Source organism: Pectinophora gossypiella, chromosome 21, assembly GCF_024362695.1.
Source record: "Pectinophora gossypiella chromosome 21, ilPecGoss1.1, whole genome shotgun sequence".
In the NCBI taxonomy this organism is placed as follows: Eukaryota; Metazoa; Arthropoda; class Insecta; order Lepidoptera; family Gelechiidae; genus Pectinophora; species Pectinophora gossypiella.
In genome coordinates this window covers 11,313,779-11,334,004 of record NC_065424.1, presented here as the reverse complement: position 1 = coordinate 11,334,004, position 20,226 = coordinate 11,313,779, and the positions used below count along the sequence as shown (strand labels likewise).

The following is a 20,226-nucleotide window of genomic DNA, read 5'->3' as shown; positions in this document are numbered from 1 at the left end:
TTAATTTTAAAATATTAAAATTGATTTTATTTATTTATTATTTCTTCCTTATTGTTTCCTCTTCTATTTATAGAATTCATAGCAGTAATATGAAAATAAGTTATTAATACGAAATCAAATTCCCATAAATTACACTAAAGCTAAAAGCTTCGATTAAATAATAGTCGTACTCAAAGTCAGTCGTATTTCAAATTTTAATGGCTGCGCGGCGCTTGCGCATTGAAACGTAAAACGTCGCGGGCAGCTTCGTGAAAACCGACAGTATGGAGATTTGCCTCGGATGACGAATACGAGGAATAAAAATAAAATTGCTATTCAAAATTCTAGATTAAGTAAATTAAATTCAGCTCACTAGCCCCCTCCCCCCATTAATAATGCCATTTGCAGCAAATCTACAACAAGTCACGTCCAAAACAAAGAAGACTACACGAGAGACATTCAAAAACATTACGCTGGCATAATTTTATGAAACCTTGACACCATTTAGTGGGACAAATAGATGTTAGCCATACTTATTGACCGTGTATCAGCTGATTGAATCGTTACCGATCAGAAATTAATGCTTCACCTACATATTGCATTGATTGCAATACAATAAAATATATTTACCGCACGAGTTCTATTAAGAATCGCCTTCGCTTCTGAGAAACACAAGCCAGCACACAGCAACACTGTGGCGAACACACTAAGCCAATATCATTATTGTGAATGCAAAATATACATAAACATGACATTACGTCCACACATCACACACACACACACACACACACACACACACTGGGCACAGGCCTCCCCTCAATCAACCGAACGGGGTATGTAGCATAGTATTTTTACGGCTAATAGCCGGGACCAACACAGCTTAACGCCCCCCCGAAGCCAGGAATCATCTTCAGTTTTTCGGACAATCAGGTCATTCACGCCTGCAATATCCTTAACCCTTTCACGGACAGAGATCATGGGTCATTGATGGTTCATAATATGTAGGTAGTATGACACCTTGGAATCGGAACGTCCGCAGACGTTCTGTTCTTGAAAGTGTTAACAGAGGACAGTCTCGCAAGATAAACTAAGTTTCCAGGGTTGATGAGGTTGGTATTCCACCTCACAACCCACACGATAAGAAGAAGCTTTCTGTTAGACCAACGTGAGAGGTGGTGAGCCGTATCGCCGTATATAATGGTCGAGCCAAGTGTGTTAGTGAAAACTGCACTTCACACCTCCCTAGCGTTATCCCGTTGTCACAGGGTCCGCTTACCTAACCTAACGATTTGACAGGTCCAGTTTTTTACAGAAACAACAGCCTGTCTGACTTGCCAACCCGCGAAGGGAAAACCAGCCCAATACAGGTTAGGTCACATAACTCCGAAAATGCATTTCTTAGGAATGTGGGTTAGTGAAAATTGCACTTTTGATAAATTAAAACTCATTGGTGCAAGTCCGGTACCGGGCTTGGAACCGGTGCTCCGATAATGGGGTAGTTTTCAACTAGTCAAATAGAAAGAAAGAAGGAAAGAAAGAAAGTATTTATTATTAAAAATCAGTTACCCTGATTACATTTTGTGAAAATATCTTACGCCCATCGGTTACGTTGGTGTAGGTACCTAATAAAACTGTGATTTTATCCAATAAAGAAACGGAAAATTTAAAATTAATATTGCTAAATTTATATTTTTTTATTTAATGTCCTTTTTGTAATTAAGTGCCATCGACCACAGGGGTGGTAAACGGCACCTACTTAGTGCCAACCACCACCCCGGTGGCAAGCCTAAAGGGGGCAGATGGGAATAAAGGATAGAAAAACGTGACAAAATGTCACACTTATATTATTCTTATTTATTTATTTGTACACAATGAAACAGACACAAGAAACATACAAAGAAAACAGATAGTACAGGCAAGCTTATCAAAAAAAAAAGCTAAGCTAAGCTTATCAAGCTTATTAAGCTTATTCTTTATTAAAATTCATAAATAAATAAGTTAAATAGAAAAGAAGGAAACGTTTTTTGAGACATTTAGATGTGTCTTTATTTAGTAATCAGAATTTCATAATTTATCTTTGTCCTATAGAATTGCAAAAGCGGTAAGTATATAAAGCGAAAGTTGATGGTAGGGCTGGCAGAGGAAGACCGAGAAGGACTTACGATGACCAAATTGGAGATGTCCTTAGAAAAGGTTCAATACGATCTACTCTGAACCGGCGTGCGTGTATGAAGCGATTGATGAATGTGGAGGAAGCAAGAGAAGTGTGTCAGGATCGAAGCAAATGGAATTCTATAGCCTCTGCTTACCCCGGTGGGAAATAGGCGTGAGTTTATGTATGTATGTATGTATCTTTGACCTAGGATACTACCTAATTAACAGCGACAGGATTACAAGAACGTAGTGGGTAGCTCACTGGGACGGGCTAACCTATAAAATGCTACTTAGGTTCTAGCGAGTAGGCGCCGCTACTTCAAAAGCGCACCCCTGATGCCGAGCAGCAGCGGTATCAGTACTGGTTGGAGGCCGAGGAAATGGATTCTGGTAGGGCTCTAGCTAGAACATCACCGATTGAGAAATTGGTCGGTGTGCTGCGGAACGGAAGGCGATTGGGGTAACCACCGTTCTACACGCCCTATCTATGGAGTAATGGCGATTACTCGAGCGCTGCTCTTAAATAAATAGAGAGAGAGAGAGACTACCTAATTAATATAAAACCTATCTGGGAAGCCGACACACGCTTAGCCAGCTTCTATTTTGAGCCGACGTCTCTGTCAACAGGTAATCTTGAAACCGGTTTAAGTCGAGTTTTAACCTCAGGTTTAACTTAAGCTCTCAGGCGCCGTTGTCAAGTCACTTGACACTCCACTTGTTAAGCTAATTCCGATGTCTGTTTTCGAGACAATCTTTTAGAGATTACAGCGGACTTAATGTTATAATCATCTCGTTCGATAAAGGGATAATAAGTAATTTTTTTAAGATTTGAAAATGATTATTCTGACATATAAAATTATTTTTATTAGTCATTAATTTGTTATAAATCAATTTATTCAAAATCTTAAAGTCGAATTCAATGGATTAAAGACCGAACCGGGATTTGAAGTTCGAACCCATAACACTACGATCTACACAGATTTCCAAATGGCGCTATTACGGAAGTATGTATTCTCAAAGTGGCAACATTTATTTCATCATCACCAGCCCATTAACGTCCCCACTGCAGGGGCACGGGCCTTCCCTATGGATGGATAGGGAAAACGGGCCTTAAACCACCACGCGGGCCCAGTGCGTATTGGTGGTCATTAACGACTGCTAATGCAGCCGGGACCAACGGCTTAGCGTGCCTTCCGAAGCACGGAGGAGCTCGAGATGAAAATATTTTTTTTTACCGGCCGTTGCGAATGTTGCAACATTTATTTATTTTACTTTTATTTTATTTAAAGGCACATCAACAATACAAGCACATTACATTATAAATCTAAACGTCTAAAGACTTAATCTAGTGCTTATACCTATTACAGAAGTGCACTGCAGAATACAGTTCATAACAATTTTTTGAACAATTACGTAACAACTATCAAAATACCGAACATTCCGGCAGTTAAAAGTGGCAATAGTTATTTAAAAAGAGCTTCATTACTTAGTCTTTAGGCATACAAAATCGAACACAAGGAATAAAAATTTGAAAAAAAAAAACAGCTAGTGTCCTTTTTTATCTTTATTTTGGAGGTTTTTCTAAATAGAATATGTCGCCTTCATAGGTGCTTACAAATATGTATACTAACCTATACAAATCAAATAACATTTAAACATTTAATAGTTATGGAAGAGCGGAGCCTCCTACTACAAGCAACTTCTTGCTTAAAAGGAGACCCCGAGCCCTTGTATTGTAAAAATCTACTTTTAAAGTAAATAAACATTTTTTTTTATTTTTTTTTTATTTAAGATTATTCTCTACAAACGTCCTTGCTATTTTAAGAGTTTTTAACAGGACTATTCCCACTTTGGAAATATTCCCGGGAACGGTACATTACTATGTATTGATATATTATGTACAAACATAAATGACATCATTTCAATTATAATCAGTAGATTAATATCAACATCCGTTTTTATCGGAATTATTGTAAGATTAATCATTATTAGCGCACAATTCAAAAAAGAGGGATTCCTAATATTTATTGATTTCCTTTTTAATATAAAAACTAAAAAACTTATCTTTCTTTTATCTTTTACGGAGATTGTATAGTTTATCAGCATTTCGATTGACTGTTTCCTTTCGTATTTATAGGTACATCTTTTGTTTATACCTATTATTATATTTTATAAGCGTATCTATAAGTGTGTGTGTGTAGTGTTTCGTAAGTGAATCTATCTTTGTATTTTTTTTATATGTACAAGTATTCCCATGCTGCCCTATCCCGCTATATTATATAACTAGATGTCGCGTGGTTCATAATATAATTGTCTTAATTTCTAACAAAAAAGAAAACATTTAGAAAATAATCAGGTAGCTGTCATATGTGTGAAGGAGACTGAAGCCCTAAATGACTTGATTGTGTGTGGTTCTATCCACCCTGTTACGGATTACAAGCGTGGGTTTATGTAGCTATAATCACGTCAGGACTTTGATTTTTATACTGATTCATCTGATAACACGGGCACTGGTATGTGGTATGTGAAGGTCAGACGTTAATCCCAGATAAAAACCAGACTTCATTCATAATCGTTTGTTATGCTCTAAATATTTTAGATTTTTCATTTCCTGCTGCTACGTCTTCTTCTATCGTGTGGGTTTTGAGGTGTATTACCAAGTTCATCAACCCTGTTGTCAGGGTTACTATTGAGCCGCCAAAGGCCCCTGACATGACTCACGTAACGACTACAAACTTCATCAGTAAGTAGTAACCGGGACCAACGGCTTAACGTGCCTTCCGAAGCACGGATCATCTCACTTTCCGACAATCAGGTGATCAGCCTGTAATGTCCTACCTGAACTAGGGATTACAAAGTGATTTTTGTGATATGTCCCCACCGGGTTTCGAACCCGGGACCTCCGGATCGTGAGCCCAATGCTCAACCACTGGACCACAGAGGCCGCTAGGTGATTACTTCTCTACTTGGCTGATGACGGTACAACAGGGCCTGATGCACACCCTGGACAATTCATACCATAAACCTCGTTTTTCACAGACACATTGGCTTTATCGTACACGCGCATCTGTGTGTGACGTCTGATGCCCACACGGTTGAAGACTAAAGTAAGACCGAGGGAGTGAGGTAAACCTAGCTCAGCCGCTGGTGGGGCGGCGGAGGGTTGCCGTTCTATACGTAGTATTAATTCTTATTCTATGCCTGAAGGAAGTCGATATTTGCGTCAGCACCAGAGTTTTATTTTCTGTTTGTCACTTGCTGGGAAAACTATTTATTAATACAAATATAAAAACATGTCAGATAAAATTATGTAAATAGATAGCCAGATTGATAAACAGTACGTATTCTGATAACGTTAAAAGGAATGTAAAGGTTACCTTGACCTCTGTTTGAACGACAAGCCTCGAAAGATAAGCAGCTGAACGCGTTCTATGATTTATATTCGCAAACCAAAACATCGCCATAGAAAAGCCTGTTTCAAACCAGGTACATAAATTCGAGCCCGTTATCACTAACGAGGTACCATAAATAATCAGAAGCAATTGACCAAAAATATCGACTCACTAAGAAGCTTCGAATGAGATATGTCTGAAATCTCTCTCTCTTTATTTAAGAGCGGCGCTCTTGTCGGTGGAGTAATCGCCATTACTCCATAGATGGGGTGTGTAGAACAGTCGTTGCCTAAATCGCCTTCCGTTCCGCAGTACACCGACCAATTTCTCAATCGGTGATGTTCTAGCTAGAGCCCTACCAGAATCCATTTCCTCGGCCTCCAACCAGTACTGATACCGCTGCTGCCCGGCATCAGGGGTGCGCTTTTGAAGTAGCGGCGCCTGCTCGCTACGTCACAAGATCGTCATAGAACCTAAGTAGCATTTTATAGGTTAGCCCGTCCCAGTGAGCTACCCACTACGTTCTGCTAATCCTGTCGCTGTTTGGTCGGGGACTGCTTATTTTTATATTCGCAGCTAACCATCATATCTGATGGCCGTTCCACTATCCGCCACCTGTGGACCCCGTAGATGGCCTACAGCTCAGCCTACTACAATCTATTGGTTGAAAAAAGTATGCATTTAACAGGAAGTACCTAAAATCAGTCCGAAATCGACTTGCGAAGAAGTCGCCATAGAAGTAAAGTATCAACTTGCCAAGTCGTTTCGAATGAAATATGTCTGATGTCTGTTGGTGGAGGGGAACGTTTTGAGTCATCATCATAGTGTAAATATTTACCCGGATTGATAAGAAAGAAGAGGTTTTGTTGAAGAAAATCGCTTCAAAATGTGATGTTTAAAAAAGCGCTTATGAATTTTTCACTCTAAGGCGTCGACATGAAGGATTACTTCAAATATCATCCGTCAAAGGGAGAAAAAGGGGTGGAAAAACGAAGGCCACGCGGACGGGGTCGTGGGTGGAAAGTTATTTTGTTATAGGCTATCTGAAATTGATCTTGTACGCTAACCAGAGCAACAACCGTATGCCGCACAGATCATAGAAACAAGGTAGATATGCCCGCTGCACTAAATTGCTTAAGTCAACTCACGTCGCGTGTGAAGCGGCCGCACCAAGACATAGACAAGCTTTTTTTGACGTGACTTATTAAAGATTTGCCGCAAATTACAGTAACTACTAGGCCGGACAAATGGGGAGCGCTGAGGGCTCTCACCCGGTACAAAATTTAAGTCAACAGACCTGAGGGTGCCCAGTTGGCCGCGAACCACGGCTCAGGGCACAAGCTTGAGCAAGACTAAACCGCTATATTGACAAGAGGTAGTTGTGGTTTCGTGATACTTAAGAAGCAACGAATGATGTGGAAAGGTTTATAATACGATCGTTGTCTCATATTATAATATTATGCTCGTTTTGTGCATATCGGTCCCACCGGCTATGCTCCCGCGGCATTTTTCATTAATAAGAACTACTATGCCCCCACAAACGTTTATAAGTATTTGTGGCAAACCTGTACGTCCTACGTGTATCAAGCTGCTTTTGATTGCAATTTTGTAATTTCCTGTTCATAAATTCGGTTAGGACTGATACCTATAATATAAACAGCCTTATGGTCTAAAATCTTAGTATTTAAAATCCCTAGGTACCCCGTCGTTTAACCGATACCACCCTGAGGATGATAGGGACAGGGTAAACTGTCTCTAATTCGTTATTGTTGTGAGGAGTATATTCCCGGTAATAAAATATTATTTAGGGATGGGGTAAACTATCCCTAATTCGTTATTGCTGTGAGGAACATATCTCCGGTAATGATATATTATTTGGGGATAGGATAAACTGTCCCTAATTCGTTATTGCTGTGAGGAAAATATCCCCGGTAATAAAATATTATTTGGGGATGAGGTAAACTATCCCTACTTCGTTATTGCTGTGAGGAATATATCCCCGGTAATAAAATATTATTTGGGGATGGGGTAAACTATCCCTACTTCGTTATTGCTGTGAGGAATATATCCCCGGTAATAAAATATTATTTGGGGATGGGGTAAACTATCCCTACTTCGTTATTGCTGTGAGGAATATATCCCCGGTAATAAAATATTATTTGGGGATGGGGTAAACTATCCCTACTTCGTTATTGCTGTGGGGAAAATGTCCCCGGTAATAAAATATTATTTTATTTTTAATTCAATCGTTTACTAGCATTAGGATTTATGTATATTGTTGCTAACAGAAATCAGTCTCGTAATTTAAGTAAATCAAATCAAATCAATGTATGTAATCAATGTATTTGCGAAAAAATAAACAAATTATAATTAATAATTGTAAGTATTATAGTAAATCATCAACTCCCTAGCGTTATTCCGTTATTCACAGGGTCCGCTTACCTAACCTGAAGATTTGACAGGTCCGGTTTTTTCAGAAGCGACTGCCTGTCTGATCTTCCAACCCACGAAGGGAAAACCAGCCCAATACAGGTTACGTCACATACCTTCGAAACGCATTTCTCGAGTATGTGGTTTTCCCTCACAAAGTAATCGCTGAGCACGTGATAGGTAATCATTTATAATCATAATTTGAATTCGAAAAACGATTTCGAAAATCATAGTTTAGGTCCGTGCTGGATTCGAACCTGGGACCTTATAGTGAGGGTCAAAGGTTCTTCTTTCGTTCGGCTATAATTATTACATACATACATACACAAACTCACGCCTATTTCCCACCGGGGTAAGCAGACTATGGAATTCCATTTTCTTCGATCCTGACACACTTCCCTTGCTTCCACATTCATCAATCGTTTCATACACGCACGCCTGCCATGCATGATTAATAAAATTGGCTATAATTATTATAGTCATCATCATCATCATCAGCCCATTAACGTCCCCACTACTGGGGCACGGGCCTTCCCTATGGATGGATAAGGAGATCGGGCCTTAAACGACCACGCGGGCCCAGTGCGGATTGATGGTTATTAACGACTGCTAATGCAGCCGGGACCAACGGCTTAACGTGCCTTCCGAAGCACGGAGGAGCTCGAGATGAAAACTTTTTTTTGTGGTCACCCGTCCTATGACCAAATTATTATAGTAGTTAAATACAATTTATTGTTACTATTAATCTTCCCAATATTAAAATCTGGGTAATAAATAAAGTGATGGGAAATCTGGGTTTGAGAAGGTTAAATTGACAAAGGACACCGGGAACCGAATACGGGACCTTGTTTTGTGGCCAAGAGTCTCAGTGTCAGACTCATGGAGTTTCATTTATTCTTTAAAAAAAACACATTTAATACTATTACACGGAAATGTGTCGCTGGAGGATGTCCAGAAATCCTTTTAGACTGTTTTTTTTTAACAAATCAATACGTCCATTTCATTCAATACTCTTTGGCACCACAGGTGAATTTGGCCACTTGCCAATGCAAAGTAAATCCAATGTCAATGTACACCCCGGACTTCATACAAACAACCTCGTTTTACACAGACACATTTTTTTTTTTTTTTGACGTGACTTATTGTAGATTTGCCGCAGATGGCATTAACTAATTGGCCGGACAAATGGGGAGCGCTGAAGGCTCTCACCCGGTACAACGTTTAAGACAACAGGCCTGAGGGTGCCCAGTTGGGCGCGAACCTCGGCTCAGGGCGTCGTCTGAGAGGAAAAATATTTGAAAGAATTAATCGACCCTAGTGGGTCGATAGCGATAAGCGCTGAATGAGGGAAATCGTCGACCACGCCGGCGGGGTCGGTATCGGGGTCAGACACTACACATTGACGTTATCGTACACGCGCGAATGCGTGTCGAACGCCATACGATTCAAGTCTGAACTATGTCCGACGGGGGGTGAGGTAAACCTAGCTCAAACGCTGGTGGGGAGCGGAGAGTTGCCGTTCTATACGTTGTATTATTCCTTATTTATAAAAACAGAACACGTTCAGCTGCTTGTCTTCCCGGGCATGTCGTAAAAACCGACAGAGGGATTCCTCTAACATGATGGACTAATGTTATGGGCGATAGGCTGATCCCTTATCACCATAAGGTTCATCATATCCAGCTTACGACATAGTATCAACAGTGGCTGCAAGTTGTCTTTGATTATTTGTGGTTCTGCCGACCCTATTAGGGATTACGGGCGTGAGTTTATGTATGTATGTATGGATTATTTCTTATTTTGTGCTAGTACTCACGTTATCACAATAATCTCCGTTAAACTCCCTTATTGTAATTATTTTTTTCTCCATCGCGCCTTTCGCGAAAAGCCGTGTGAGATAGCGCCACTGTCGCATGATTTATTTTTTAAATACGATCAGATTTACGCAGTCGTTAACACAGACAAAACATACAAATATATAAACATTGTTTTAAGTTTAACGCGGTAAGAACCCGTTATTATGTGTTTTAATACAAACTTTTAGCAACAGTACAAATGGGTTTCCACCTATGGAATTCCTTCCGTAGTCTTTGCCTACCCCAACGGGAAATAGGCGTGATCTTTTGTAGTATGTATCTAAGACAATATTTTTACCGTGCAATGGTTGCTTGTAATAAAGTCTACGGTATGCCAAGGTCAGATATATTGTGTTGGTTGGAGGTGTTCAGTTCCCTGTGTCAACATTGCTTATCTCGGGGAGTTAGCGACGATTTTTTATTATGTAAATATTTAGTCTCGGACCCGTGGAGGAAGTTTTGTGTATACCCTATAAAACGTTATCATCATCATCAGCCCATTAACGTCCCCACTGCTGGGGCACGGGCCTTCCCTATGGATGGATAGGGAGATCGGACCTTAAACCATCACGCGGGCCCAGTGCGGATTGACGGTTATTAACGACTGCTAATGCAGCCGGGACCAACGGCTTAACGTGCCTTCCGAAGCACGGAAGAGCTCGAGATGAAAACTTTTTTATTTTCCGGATTAAAACTATCCTATGTCCTGTCTTAGAGTTTAGACTATCTCCATACCAAATTTTATCTAAATCGGTTTAGTGGTTTGAACATTAAACGGTAACAAACAGACAGAGTTACTTTCGCATTCTTCTTCTCTCGTGTGGGTTGTGTGGTTAATTACCAACCTCATCAACCCTGGTGTCAGGGTTACTATTGAGCTGCCAAAGGCCCCTGACATGACTCTTATAACGACTACGTAGGTACTTACATCAGTAAGTAGTAACCGGGACCAACGGCTTAACGTGCCTTCCGAAGCTCGGATCGTATTCCTTTCAGACAATCAGGTGATCAGTAATGTCTTAACTAAACTAGGGACCACAAAGTAGTTTTTGTGATATGTCCCCACAGGGAATCGAACCCAGGACCTCCGGATCGTGAGCCCAACGCTCAACCACTGGACCACGGAGGTCTTTCGCATTTATAATATTAGTATGGATTGTCGCTACTACGAGGACAACATTATTATTGTTCAACGTTTTGTTTGCACAAGTGTTTTGTTCAATAGTACATCGCGATGAAGACATACAATGAAAGAAATATTTTGTTGAGAGCATTTACAGTGAAATATTTAGGTTACATCAGTCTACCTACCTGCCTTAGAAAGTTCATTTCATACCTAGTTTAACCGGGCACCCTCAGGTCTGTTGTCTTCAATTCAGAATCAGAACCATTTATTCAACGTAATTATCATAGATAAACTTGTTGAAGGTCAATTTAACATTTTTTGAATCTACGTCATTTCACAAGGTGTTATGGCTGAGGAGAAGAAATGACTTTTAAATCAATACATTACTTACAATTTAATGACTAGAGAAGCACATTCAATACCAGACATTTTTATCATTTAGGTAATCATTAATCTTATAATAAGCTTTTCTATATAAAGTAAGCTTCACATGAGCTTTAAATTTATTTTCTGACAAATTTAAAATAATTTCTGGTATTTTATTGTAAAATTTTGTTCCGGGTGAGAGCCAACGCTTCCCATTTGACCGGTCAAGTAGTGAATTCCATTTGCAGCATCTGCAACGAGTCATTTCAAATAAACACAAAAAATATACCTAGTTCATCGAGTTCACGATACAGAGGTTTTAACACACCCTGTAGGCTTAGCACGAGAACCGCGTCGCGCGCGTCGCGAATTATATCGAGGCCTTCTACCAATAGCCGTTTGGCGCGATTGTCATGCAAGCCCGGCTGGACGCTTGAAATAGTAATCTCATTTTCACTGTGTGCCGTGTAAGTGCGAGCAAGACACAGTTCATCTGCTCCTCATACTCCTTAGCGGGGCTTACGGCCATTTAAGACTAAAGTAAGACCCAGAGAGGGTGAGGTCGGCGCCCGGTACGAATTGGTGCGGGGCGGATGGTTACCGTTCTATGCGTAGTGAGTATTACCATCCTCCGATTGATTGAGGGGAGGCCTGTGCCCAGCAGTGGGACGTATATAAGATGGTTATGTATGTATTATCATCTATTCAATAATTTCAGTCCAACAGCACACAGTGAACGGGGGGCAAAAACCACATTGATTCTAATTCATCTAAAAAAAAAAAAAACTATTTGACGTTTGTTGACATTGCGCACTTACATTTATATGCGCAAGCAAATGTCAAAGTCCAATATTGCTTTTTTGATGAATAGCCTTTTTAGTCCCTCAGCAACATCTATAGTATTATATGTTTGCGTAAGTGGTTTTTGCTGATTGGGATTCCCCATTTCCAAATCCAAATCGGTTCAGCAGTTAAGGTAACAGACAGCCTCCGTGGTTTTCTGGTTAGAGCGTTAGGCTCACGATCTGGAGGTCCGGGTTCGATTCCCGATGGGGACATTGTCGAAATCATTTTGTGAGACTGTCCTTTGTTTGGTAAGGACTTTTCAGGCTTCATCACCTGATTGTCCGAAAAAGTAAGATTATTCCGCGCTTCGGAGGGCACGTTAAGCCGTTGGTCCCGGCTATTAGCCGTAAAAACACCTCCACCAACCCGCAGTGGAGCGTGGTGGAGTATGCTCCATACCCCTCCGGTTGATTGAGAGGAGGCCTGTGCCCAGCAGTGGGACGTATATAGGTAGTTTATGAATTAATTACAAATGCCTGGGACTCTCGCTACATCACCTCTGTGTGCCCTGGGTTTTACCAACTCCATTACACTCGTATCTTTCAGCTTTTATCTATGATCTATTGGCCAGTAGCAATTACTGCAGGTACTATCCGGCAACTTAATTCATGGAAATAAAGTCGACATTGCTACGACTTTCTTCTTAAGTGGCGCTTTATAGGGCTGTCAACGTTTTTTTTAGATTTTTTATTACTTTCTAATTTCTCTGGCCATAGATAATTGATATCACATAGTTTACAGGATTTGTGTCCGGTTAATGGCAATAGGGTCGCCTCTTGTTACATAGGACTTGTTTAAGTCCTATAGCTATGTATATAGCTGGCGAGTAACACTATACAGCTCTGCCTACCTCTTCGGGGATATAGGCGTGATGTTAAGTTATGTTTTGTTATGTTTATTTCTCTGTACCAATCGGTATCAATCAACTAGTGTTACAGGGCGTTATGTCTGGACTTTTTTTTGAAAAAGATATTTTTTTACTATTGACAACCCTAAAACTTCCTGCATAATGCATAATAGTGATTAATATAAGTGTTGCGATCAAATGCATTTACTGGATCCGTAGGTATCGATTTATCGTCTAAATCGATCGATTGAAGTCGAGACCATCCATCATGATTATTTATAGCCTTGTGAATAAAAGTGTATTTTTGTTTTGATCCAGTTTTGTATGGCTGCCATTCAAGATGTGGCCTGAGGAATTTGTTTGTGTGAATGTATCAAGATGGCGAGCAATTAGGCAGGAATTACACAGGGTGTTAGTATTCATATAATTTATTGGTAATAATTCGTATTACACGTCGAGATGTAATACGAATTATTACGAGGCGGCGTGAACCACGACGCTGGTATTATGTGGACCCTGTTAGGTGACGCACGAACATTCAGGCTTGAATCACCTGATTGTCCGAAAAGTAGGATGATTCCGTGCTTCGGAGGGCACGTTAAGCCATTGGTCCCGGCTATTAGCCGTAAAAACACCTCCACCAACCCGCATTGGAGCAGCGTGGTGGAGTATGCTCCATGCCCCCTCCGGTTGATTGAGGGGAGCCCTGTGCCCAGCAGTGGGACGTATATAGGCTGTTGATGATGATGATGACACGTCGAGATCAAAATTAGTCACATTACAATATTAAAAATTAAAATAAAATTGTTACTTCAATACATTCATACAAATAATGTACCTGGTCTACACAATATTTGACCTGTACTGTCCAGTACCTAATTATCTAAATTACAAATTAATAAATTCATCGTAACATAGATGACCAATCTCAGAAACCCATCAGGCTTACTATTGTGCAGCCTTAGGCACCTGACATGGCTCCACTTCTATCGTGTAGTTTATAAGGTGGATTATCAACCCCATCAACCCTGGTGTCAGGGTTACTATTGAGCTGCCAAAGGCCCCTGACATGGCTCATTGTAACGACTACGTAATACATCAGTAAGTAGTAACCGGGACCAACGGCTTAACGTGCCTTCCGAAGCACGGATCGTCTTACTTTCGGACAATCAGGTGATCAGTAATGTCCCAACAAAACTAGGGATCACAAAGTGATTTGTGTGATATATCCCCAACGCTCATTCACTGGACCACAGAGGCCGTTATTATGCCATTAATCGGGCATAAATCCTCATATCGTAATACTATAGTTATTTTGCGGTTCATGCGATCTATTCCACGTGCGCACGAGGCTTAGCACAACCTTCACTCAAGTAGCTGATCAAACATTGTAAACGCTACATCATGTGTCAAATTATCACATACATGTGAAGTGCGTGACGTCATCGAAGGTGCGTGCGTCTGCGCACCGAATTAGAAATATAGAGTTGGTTTGGGCCACTAGACAATAGAGGCAGTTCGGGCTCATGGAGGGAGATCCCGGGTTTAAAGCCCAATGCGGTTATATCACGGAGATCACTAGTTTGGTTAAGATATCACAGTTTGATCATCCGATTGTCCGTAAGTAAGATGATCCCTGCATCGGAAGACACGTTAAGCTGTTGGTCCCGGTTACTACTTAGTGATGTAAGTATGTAGTCGTTATATAAGTCATGTCGGGTGCATTTGGCGGCTCAATAGTAACCCCGACATCAGGGTTGATGAGGTTGATAATCCACCTTACAACCCACACGATAGAAATAGAATTATTATCTGTCGTAATACCATAGAATAAGAAATAATGTAATACTTAGAGGTGCCTAAAAAGTATTGTAAGTAGTTACATATTTCTAAGTTATTTTTTTTACGAAACAAAAGGCATTGAGTTTTCTTCCCGAAATCTAATACAAAGTTACATTTGCAGTTACAAATCTAAACAACCAATTTAATTACCCTTGATAAAATATTCCAAACTGCAAATTTAAAGTTGTGAAGGAATTTTCGAAACTTTAACAAAGTTATTCATACAATTATTTTACTTGGATTCCTTAACATATTGTCTTAAAAATTGTTTTGGGGACGGCATATGTAAGTTTGTAAAATAAAACATTTTAATAACGTCGTAAATTCGAATGATTTACTGTTGACGCAACATTGTTTTGTTTTAGGGAATTCGAGAACGGAGGTCGAATTTTAAAATCCGAATTTGATACAGCTTCAAACAGTGTTGCCATATGTAAATATTGTCCCGTCCGTTACAAAGTAAGGTTAAAGTAAAAAAAGTAAATGTTTTGGATAGGTACTGAACGCACAGATGGACGATGGACATATAACTAAACATGTCTGTATCATTTCAAATATCTGTGGCGAAGTAGACCGTGGACCAGCGATTGGTTCGTCGAAATAACACCAATATGCTGACGAATCTGGATCTCATATATTGTATGATGTGATGAGAGATGATTTATTGTAGATTTGCGGCAGATGGCATTAACTACTTGGCCAGACAAATGGGTAGCGCTGAGGGCTCTCCCCCGGTACAAAATTTAAGAGAAAGCACTGTAGATTAGCATTATTTTTTTATGATTTTAGATAAAAACAAAGTTGCGTAAGAGTCGACTTGTGTGTTCCGAAGAAAAACGAAGGAAAAACAGTAGACAAAGACAGTACGTCTACCTAAAAACCTATATTACTAATCTATGGTCTTATAAGGGCTTACACGGTCAATTTCTAGCTATTTGAAGGTCGCCTGGAAGAGATTGGTACGTTAGCAATAAGCTTGTCCGTCCGTTGTACTACTTAATTACTATTACTTGTCACATATATAAAAATCATTAAAACTGTAAGTTATATTTTACTAAAAGTTCAAAATCTCCTTGCAAAGTAAATAATATAAAAACATTGGTCGTGGGTAATTTATTTTTTACGAAATGGCAAGGCAGGGTGGGATGACGTCAGCTAGGCTAAACTTGAAATACCTACTTACTAACCTACATAAATAAAAAAAATAAAAAAGGAGCAGGAGGAAGAGGAAAAGGAGGAGGAGGAGGAGGAGGAGGGAGGAGAGGAGGAGGAGGAGGAGGAGGGCTTAAAGGAGTCGCCATACTGTGAATGTGGTCACCCGGATTAAACCATATCTCAAATAGTGAACGAGTACCCTCTACACCGGTTCCCAGGTGGTATAGCCGAGCTGCATTGTGTGACGGATGCGGCAGAGACTTGGTTATGGGAGCTTCAGCTGGATATATGATCCACGCAGGATATTTTATTTTTGTCTGCCATACGCAATAATTATAACCTTGAAATGTTTGCTGTTACTTTTGAGCATACCTGGTCTTCTTATACCATGGTATTCTGCATTAATGGTCAGGTCGATAGTGTCAAAATAATTAATAAGTACCTCATTCAATAATTAGCAGCTATAAACTGAATCAGGCGCCGATGATCCTATCGTCTGGAAACCAATTAATGGATCGCAAATCATTTTTGGACAAACATATTACATAGTCATGTTACTCATCATATGCAGCCTCCGTGGTCTAGTGGTTAAAGCGTGGGCTCACGGTCTGGTCTGGGTTCGATTTCCGTTTGGGGAAACTGTCGAAATCACTTCGTGAAACTGCCTTTTGTCTGGTTAGGACATCGAATCACCTGATTGTCCAAAAAAGTGAGATGTTTCCGTGCTTCCGAGGGCACGTTAAGCCATAAAAAACATCTCTACCAACCCGCAGTACAGCAGTGTGGAGGAGTATGCTCCATACCCCATCCGGTTGATTGAGGGGAGGCTTGTGCCCAGCAGTGGGACGTAGGTATATAGGCTGTTTATTATGTTATGTTTATGTTAATCGTCATTTCAGGACATCACAGAATCTTCTAGAAGGAAGATTGGAAACGTATTATGCTTATGGGCTATACATACATAGGTACATACTTACGATCACGCCTATTTCCCGTTGGGATAGGCAGTAACCACGAAATTCCAATTAAGTACTACTATTCTGACACACCATTTTCGTTTCTTCCACTCTTATTAAAGTCTTAATGCATTCTCGCCGGTTTAGAATACTCTTGACTTGACCTTTCTTGGAAACATTCTGAATCTGATCGCAGTATGTACGTCTAAGCCTTCCAAAAACAAGGTTCAAATTATAAACGTGTTGGTCTAAATCCGCGTTTGAAATAGCCTAGGCCTTCTAAAACCCTCTAATGTTGGCGATAAATCAAAAATGGCTTCAAGAATCTCGTAAATCTTGCATAAAGGTACACTCTACCACAGTGATTGCTTTGTATACCTCCGTCCAGTGGTTAAGCGTTGGGCTCACGATACGGAGGTCCCGGGTTCGAATTCCGGTGGGGACGACATATCACAAAAATCGCTTTGTGATCCCTTATTTGGTTAGAACATTACATGCTGATCACCTGATTGTCCAAAAAGTAAGATGATCCGTGCTTCGGAAGGCACGTTAAGCCGTTGGTCCCGGTTACTAGTTACTGATGTAAGTAAGTAGTCGTTACATGAGCCATGTCAGGGGCCTTTGGCGGGTCAATGATAACCCTGACACCAGGGTTGATGGGGTTGGTAATTCACCTCACGACCCACACTATAGAAGAAGAAGATACCTACCTACTGTTTGCAAGGTGGTCCACACAGACCATAGAAGCAAGGGAGATATGTCAGCAGCACTAAATTACACGAGTCCGCGTCGCTTGTAACTCACGTCGGCGTGTGAAGCGGCCTTTTTTTTGACGTGACTTATTGTTGATTTGCCGCAGATGGCATTAACTACTTGGCCGGATATATGGGGAGCGCTGAAGGCTCTCACCCGGTACAACGTTTAAGACAACAGGCCTGAGGGTGCCCTGTTGGGCGCGAACCTCGGCTCAGAGCGTCGTCTGAGAAGGAAAATATTTGAAAGAATTAATCGACCCTAGTGGGACGATAGCGACAAGCGCTGATTGAGGGAATGTGAAGTGGCCGCTCATATATATATATATATATATATATATATGAGCGGCCGCTCCCACCCTGCCACCTTTAAAATACCAAAGCCAAATTATTTTTGTCATTTCACTGAACTAATTTAGGGATTTGTTCAATTCACTAGATTTGTTTAGGGAAAAGATAAAATCGTGTTGTTATTTTAACATCTTCCGTGATTTGATCAAATCCCTTAGGGAATTGATCAAATTCCCGTTTTTATCATATCCCTGCGACATATATACTAAGTATATAACTTAGTATATCGAAGTATAGTACTTAGTATATAGTATATATACTAAGGTTCTTAGCTTTCTTATGATAAGGAGGGATCTCTTCGCATGATAGTTGATATTTGACTTAAAGCCCTGCAGGTTACAAAACGTAACCTTTTAGTATATTTTCGCGGAACTCGCGGAACCACGGACAAGTGGAGAGCAAAGTTGAAGTATGGACTATTTGCTTATACTTGTATGGCGCGCGTTTCGCGCATCACTTGGGCCTTCCAACCTCTTTCTTCTGTTCCGTGATGATGTCTATTTTAGAACAATGTATATCTCTGATTACTTGTGGCTCTGCCCACCCCTTTTGTGCAGGCATTGGTTTAAATACTACTTACTTAATTCTCATTGGTTAATACTCTGAACTGGCGGGTATGACACGATTGATGAATGTGGAGGAAGCAAGAGAAGTGTGTCAGGATCCAAGCAAATGGAATTCTTTAGTCTCTGCTTACTCCGGTGGGAAATAGGCGTGAGTTTATGTACGAATGTTGGTACAAAATCGATACTATAGTGTAGTATTGTACCTACAATCAAATAAGTTTACAGTACGTTATCGACATTTGTTGTAAATGGGTCATTGTAGTAAAAACTAAACGCTATAACGAGCTAATACAGGTGAAGGTACGACGTGGTATCATTATGCACGCTTATAAACCTTATCGGAGCAGATAGGACGGAAGGAGTACAATTTGCAGCCACTCTTGGTATACGTGTCCCATCACCATCCATTTAAGAGCAACGCTCTTGTCGGTGTAGCATTCTCCATTCTTGTCTCATCATCATCAGCCCATTACCCCACTCTCTATCCATCCATAGGGAAGGCCCGTGCCCCAGCAGTGGGACGTATATAGGCTGTTTATGTTACGTATAGAACGGCAACTCTTCGCTCCCCACCAGCGGCTGAGCTAGGTTTACCTCACCCCCTCGGTCTTACTTTAGTCTTTAATCATATTAGCGTCAGACGTCACTAACACAGTTGAACGGTCACGAGCATTAATATGTATAACACTTTGATACCATGTCACATTAACTTTTTTGACAAATTGAACTGTAAGTCTCACTAAATGTCAAATATGTTAGTGCGACAGAGTCATAAAGTGGGTAAGTAAGTACATTATATTGCTCATGACTGAACCTACGACAACGTCAATGTGTAGTGACTGTGTAAAACGAGGTTTTTTGGAGAAGAACCCGGGAGGTGCCACTAGGTTACCAAATGTGACTAATCCAAGCCAATTTCTCTCCTCAGGCGAGTAGTCCTACTCTTCGCTGTTTTAAGCCAAGTGGCGGCTTACCACGGGCCTGATCTTCCACCGGGACCGTACTGCGGCTTGGGCGGCACTCGTGGAGGCTGCTGTACTAACAGGCAGGACAGCTGCTCACATAAAATACTTGGTAAGGTCTTAAGTGTGAAATAATAAACTCATAATTCATTTTCTTCCTAAACAACGTTTGTTAACAAAGGAATAGGAATATTCCCGAGAACACCATATCACTGCTCTATCCAAGTCCACCCACAGACGTGAGTTTATGTGCAAATCCAGCGTCAAGGTCGTATCGGTGCGGAGCTGAGTACACCTTCAATCATCTCCCTAGCAATATCCCGTTTTTCACAGGGTCCGCCTACCTAACCTGAAGGTTTGACAGATCCGTTTACAGAAGCAACTACTTGTCTGACCTTCCAACCCGCGAAGGGAAAACCAGCCCAATATAGGTTAGGTCACATATCTCCGAAAATGCATTTCTCGGGAATGTGGGTTTCCTCACGATGTTTCCTTCACCGCTGAGCACGTGATAATCATTTATGATCCAAACATGAATTGGAAAACAAATTCGACAATCATTGGTTTAAGCCTATGCTGGAAACGAACCTGCGACCTCAAAGTGAGATGCAAGCGTTCTGCCAACTGGGCTACCACGGTTTGAGTG

At 40.7% G+C, this 20,226-nt stretch overlaps 2 protein-coding genes across 2 annotated transcripts in view; both read left to right on the top strand.

Moving 5' to 3' along the window:
* Positions 1-20,226, top strand: part of LOC126376623 (ethanolaminephosphotransferase 1-like) — a 147,683-nt gene that overhangs the window by 91,431 nt on the left and 36,026 nt on the right. The window lies entirely within an intron of this gene.
* The window catches only part of LOC126376600 (tubulointerstitial nephritis antigen-like), a 57,799-nt gene that overhangs the window by 3,953 nt on the left and 33,620 nt on the right, over positions 1-20,226 (top strand). Inside the window, exon 2 of the mRNA XM_050024093.1 lies at positions 19,547-19,692. Within this exon, the coding sequence (XP_049880050.1) occupies positions 19,547-19,692 (146 nt within the window). The remainder of the gene's footprint in view (positions 1-19,546; positions 19,693-20,226) is intronic.